A 5,671-nucleotide genomic window follows, 5' to 3' on the forward strand; every position below is an offset into this window, starting at 1 on the left:
GCTAAGGTCCAGATTTGGGACAGAGGCTTATTACAACATGTCTTGAGAACATCTGGACTGGGCGCCCCCCAGAGCCGGGACTGACTACCCTGGCCCGGACAGGGCCATGCGCTGGACTAAGCAACACCCCCCGCCCACCTTCCGCCATTGTCCCCAGCCAGGAGCACTCACCCTGAGCAGCGATGAAGAAGCGGGGGCTCCTGTAGCTCTGGGGGTAGGGAGGAGGGAGAGACAGCAATGGCGTTAGTCACATGATCTCAACACTTAGCAAATCAGGAGTATGAGATGAAATACCCAGGGCCAGCCCTGGGCTGGGCCGTGTGCCTGGGTTACAGGGCTCTCAGGCGGAGCATGAGATTCTCCAGCTCCTGCCGTATCTGGCATCCTCAGGGGGGAAATGTCTCCAGAGTGTGTAAGCAGAGTTACTGGCAGTCCCAATAGCAGGGGCTTTGCCTTACATGTAGAGTTATACCCCCATCACTTGGGAAAAAAATCCCCATTTTTCCCCCTTGCTACCGGGTCACTCTCTGTGAGAGATGCTGCCCAGCTCCGGTGCACCCTGGAGGGCCCCGTGTGCAGCCGCTGCCCAGTACCCATGTGACTGGAGCAGGGCTGAGGGAGGATGGCTGCATTCAGAGCAGGGAGGGTTTGTTCCTGTGGTGCCAGGAAGGTGGGGCTGCCCCGGGTGCCCCGGAACCTCCCCTGCCCCCTTTCCCCGCATGGAGCAGCAGCAGTGCGGCCGTCGCTGCCTGGGTACCTACATCGACGTAGCTGGCGTTGATGTAATCAGCTCCCGGGCTGGCGGATTGCAGCACCACACGGCAGTGATCGTCTGAAAGAAAAGGGGGGCCGATCACTGACCAGACAAGCCCAGTGAAAGGGCAGGCTCCTGCCCATGCTCCAGACAGACAGACAGACATGGCCAGGCCACAGCCCGGAGCCAGGGCCCCTAGCAGCGCCAGGCCCAGCTTCGCCGTTGTGACGAAGTGGGGCTGTTCTTAATGTTTCCTCTGAATACTGTGGGGGGGCCTCAGTTTCTGGACGACCCTCTGTCTCCTGGCAACTAATGGCCAGGCCCTTCCCCCCTGCAAGGGGATGCTAAAGGTGTGGGAGACAAAGATCAGGTGACCTCCTGGCCCGGGAAAGGAACTGAGCAGAGGAGGAGGGGCTGGAGGTGGTTTCAGTCTGGAGCTGGCTGGGGACAAGAAGTGACGGCAGACGTGCGGGTCTGGCTCACTGCCCCCCAGAATGGACCCGGCTGAGGGGTCCGGTTTGCTATATCTACAAGCTCTGTTTTAGACCCTGTTCCTGTCATCAAATAAACCTCTGTGTTACTGGCTGGCTGAGAGTCACGTCTGACTGCAAAGTGGGGGTGCAGGACCCTGTGGGACCCACTGGGGTGGGCTACTGTGGGAAGCGCACGGAGGGGTAGAGAGCCTGATGCTCCAAGGAGAACCCAGAGGTGAAGACTATGGTGTGAGCTTCTTGCCCTGAACAAGTCTGCTCCAAGGGACAGGAGGCTCCCCAAAGTCCTGACTGGCTTGGTGGGGAGCAGTTCCAGAGCATCGCCCGGGGACTCCGTGACAGCAAGTCCCATAGCCTCTCTGTGCCTCAGTTCCCCACCTGCACAATGGGGACAGCAGCCCTGCCCACCACACAGGGCAGCCACCTCTGGCAGGGGAGGTGGCAGCTGCTTAGATACATTGCAAATCTACATCGGGTAAGCATGAAGAGAGACTCATACGTGCAAGGAAAGGAGCTGGTGGGGGAATGTCGGGGGCAGAACAGAATTATCAGAGTCGATATCTGATCAGTACGGCAGGTCGACCCCCTGACTCTGGGGAAATGTGCGTGAGATCTAGAACGACCACGAGAGGTGAAGGGCTCCATGTTACGCAGCAGCCATATATGGCACCTCCAGCAACACAGGGCCCTCAGCACCGCATGGGGCTCAGCATGGACTTGGAGGGGAGAGCGAGCCCCACGGAGTCACCCACCTGCTCCCTGCTGCACAGCACCCCCTAGTGCCAAGCCAGGGCATTGCACTCAGCACTCACTCCTAACGGAGAGCACCCCACTGAGTCACCTGCCCCGCTCCCCACTGCACCTAGGTTTCCTTGGCAGTCTCCCATCTGCAGCAGCACCCAGGCCCAGCATTGCCTGGCTTCTGTGCTCCACTGGGATCCCAGCCCAGGTAGCCTGGCTGCAGCGTCTCCTTTGTAAAACGAAGTGTTTGCACACTGCTCAGCAAAGATGCGAGAAGAGGCTCTGCTCACATGGGATGACACTCTTGTAGCGGTTCTTGGCCTGGTTGCAGGGCTCCTTGCCGGTATGGCCTGGGTCTAGTAAACCTGAGACCAGTTTCTGCAGGGGAAGAGAAGGGACTTAGGTAAGAGATGCCCAGTTGCCAGCCCTATTGGCACAGGGGCCAGCCTGAGGGCACCACACCCGCCAGGGCACTGGGGCCAGAGCGTGACCCAGGCGACCAGCGCAGCTCAGCTAGCATGGCTGATAGAGGCTTGTCTTCACGGTGGAGTCATTCCAGAATAGGGTCAAGCGCTACAGCTGTATAGCTTCAGCTAGTCTGGAACAGCGCCCCATGTTGCTGGGACATGTGTATATATATATCCATTAATGTGTAATAGCCTATTAAGGCCCAGTGTAAATGAAGTATGCTCAACATAAGTACATACATTACGTGTTAACAACAAAAAGAAAAACTAATGACGTCACAAAGTAAATTGTAAATGAAGGCTTCACACATTGGCAATTTAAAGTTGTTTATTAATCAAAACCCAGTTTAAATATGGTGCGGTATTTGCGAACTCCCCGCACCTTGTAATTAAAATAAACCTCAGCTAACCATCGGAACTTCTAACTACGAACTCAGGGGCAGAATTCTTGGGGTATAAATGTAAAGTATGGAAGGTTTATTTTGTAAGCAATAAAAAGTACGTAAAGTATTATATACCAGCACTGCCTGCTACTCATCCCGTAAACAGGCCCCTGATGCAGGTCCAACAGAGTGGCCACTCTGGAATCAGAGTATCCCAGGGGGAACATTTCCCCATGTAGACATGCCATACAGCTCTGCTGCAGCGTAGTGAGACTGGAATGTGCAGTGAGTTCTGGCACCAACCTGGTACTCCGCATTGCGCCCTGCTGGGGGCCGTTCAGGATTTGCATCATCCTCTGTGCCCTCCTCCTCCATTTCCGCTCTCTTAAACCGCTTCAGAGACTCCAGCAGTTCAGCCACCGGGATCTGCGTGCGCAGCTTGCTTGCACCTGCTGGGATCCAGAAACCAGGGGTTAGCCTGTCCCTGGGGCCTGGCTGCAAGGCGCTGGAGCTCTGCCATTCAGACTGGGCTGGGGTCACCAACCCTGCCAGCCAGGGCCCCCAAATCCCTGGGAGGGTGTCAGCACCCCCTGCCAGCCAGGGCCCCCCATCCCTGTGTGGGTGTCACCCCCTGCCAGCCAGAACCCCCCAATCCCTGGGAGGGTGTCAGCACCCCCTGCCAGCCAGGGCCCCCCATCCCTGTGAGGGTGTCACCCCCGGCCAGCCAGGGCCCCCTGTCCCTATGAGGGTGTCACTCCCCGCCAGCCAGCCAGGGCCCTCCAATCCCTGGGAAGGTGTCAGCACTCCCCGCCAGCCAGGGCCCCCTGTCCCTGTGAAGGTGTCACCCCTCGCCAACCAGGGCCCCCCAATCCCTGGGAGGGTGTCATCACCCCCTTCTGGCCAGGGTCCCCTGTCCCTGTGTGGGTGTCACCCCCCACCAGCCAGGGCCCTCCAATCCCTGGGAAGGTATCATCACCCCCTTTTGGCCAGGGTCCCCTGTCCCTGTGCGGATGTCACCCCCCACCAGCCAGGGCCCCCCAATCCCTGGGAGGGTGTCAGCACTCCCTTCTGGCCAGGGTCCCCTGTCCCTGTGTGGGTGTCACCCCCCACCAGCCAGGGCCCCCCAATTCCTGGGAGGGTGTCAGCATCCCCGGCCAGTCAGGGCCCCCTGTCCCTCCTCCCACTGGCCAGTGCAGGCCCTGGTCCCAGGGAGGGCAGGACCATTCCCTTCCAGCCAGGGCCCCCCAGCCTCTGTAAGGGCATCACCCTCCCCACCGGCCAGGGAGGGCATTAGGAGCCCTCGGACTGCACTGAGATGCCAGCACATCCAGACAGGGCCAGGATTGGCCTCGCTCCACCACACCTCCTCGCTTCCTCTTCAGGGGGATTGCCCCATTGCTCTTGTGGGCATCTGAGTCGTTCCGCTTCTTCCTGCAGATTAGCAAGGTGAGACCCGGGATGAGCGGCGGAGAGCCGGAGAGGGGAGAGCATATCCCCTGACGCCCCGGGAATGCCCCCAGCTGGCCGTGGCTTCTCCTGGGGCCTGCAGGCCAAAGGCAGCCCATGTAACAGCCCTGCTGTCAATGGCTTGGATCAGCCTGGCCCGTCCAGGGAGAGACACCTCAGCCCCAGCATGCAGCGCTCTGCCTTGCTCAGAGCCTGGCCCCCACTGCCCAAGCCTCACCCCAGTGTTGTGTATCTGCTTGTCGTGGTAACAGAATCTTGTGTTACTATGGCAACTGAGTCGGATTATTAGGGGATAGCCCAGCCAGTTTGGGTGGCTGTTGGTTAGCTCTGTGTGTGGCAAGCAATGGCTGCTCCAAGGTTTGCAGCTCTCTGGCTCCAGTGATTTCTTCCTAAACTGCTGCCCACAAGGATATAACAACCTGGCGACGAGGGTGGGCAGAGGGGTATCTGCCAGCTTGTGCCGGGCAGAGGGGTATCTCTGCCGCTGGCAGTAATGGAGGAGAAAAGTCAGGAACAGGTGACTCTTGATTTGGTGTCTCGCTGGAGGTGGTGAAGTCAGGCGACTCAACTGAAGATGTGTCCTGAGGACTGGTATGACCTGTCTACATGTCGCCACCAGGTGAGATCCTCTGCAGTCCGGACTGTGTAGGAAACAGGTCCCATTTGAGCAATGACAGTGGCAGGGATCCATTTAACTCCAGAACTATAATTCCGAGCCAAAACCAGCTGTCCCAGGCTAAAGGTTCAGTCTTTTGCTCTGGGCGCACGCCTGATGACTTGATATTGCTGCTGATGTTGCACAGTTTGTCAGGATTCAGAAGGTTTCAGCAGATCAAAGCAAGTGTGCAGCTGTCGTCCCATCATTAGAAAGGCTGGAGATGCCTTGGTCGTAGCATGAGATGTGTTTCTGTAGGATAATAAGAAGGTGTCCAGACGCTTTTGAATGGATAATAGTCCCCTTGCCAATTTCAAAGCTTGTTTCATTGTCTGCACAAATCTTTCAGCTAATCCATTGGTGGATGGATGATATGGTACTGAAGTGATGTGGTGTATCCCGTTTGCCTTCATAAACTTTTGAAACTCCTGAGAGATGAACTGCGGTCTGTTGTCACTCACAAGTTTTTCTGACAGACCGAAACGACTAAAGAGTCCTCATAGGTTTTGGATAGTACTCTCTGCAGTAGTGGACTGCATTATAGAGACTTCTGGCCATTTAGAATGGGCATCTACCACCACCAAGAACATGCTTCCTTCAAGGGGGCAGTGAAGTCAACGTGAATACGTTGCCATGGGTTTTCAGGCCAGTCTCATGGATGTAGGGGTGCCCACAGGGGTGCATTCCTCACACCCTGACATGACATACAAGCT

At 57.2% G+C, this 5,671-nt stretch overlaps 2 protein-coding genes across 2 annotated transcripts in view; both read right to left on the reverse strand.

Annotated features, from left to right (window-relative positions):
• The window catches only part of LOC142047016 (receptor-type tyrosine-protein phosphatase delta-like), a 5,785-nt gene extending 1,189 nt beyond the window's left edge, over positions 1–4,596 (reverse strand). Inside the window, exons 1-5 of the mRNA XM_075067461.1 lie at positions 4,200–4,596; positions 3,140–3,288; positions 2,277–2,364; positions 762–832; positions 139–208 (exon numbers count right to left, since the gene is read on the reverse strand). Coding sequence (XP_074923562.1) covers positions 139–208; positions 762–832; positions 2,277–2,364; positions 3,140–3,288; positions 4,200–4,401 — 580 coding nt within the window. The 5' untranslated portion in view covers positions 4,402–4,596. The remainder of the gene's footprint in view (positions 1–138; positions 209–761; positions 833–2,276; positions 2,365–3,139; positions 3,289–4,199) is intronic.
• The window catches only part of LOC116828827 (receptor-type tyrosine-protein phosphatase U-like), a 59,972-nt gene that overhangs the window by 47,650 nt on the left and 6,651 nt on the right, over positions 1–5,671 (reverse strand). The gene's annotated exons all lie outside the window — the stretch shown is intronic.

This window comes from Chelonoidis abingdonii, chromosome 6 (genome assembly GCF_003597395.2).
Source record: "Chelonoidis abingdonii isolate Lonesome George chromosome 6, CheloAbing_2.0, whole genome shotgun sequence".
In the NCBI taxonomy this organism is placed as follows: Eukaryota; Metazoa; Chordata; order Testudines; family Testudinidae; genus Chelonoidis; species Chelonoidis abingdonii.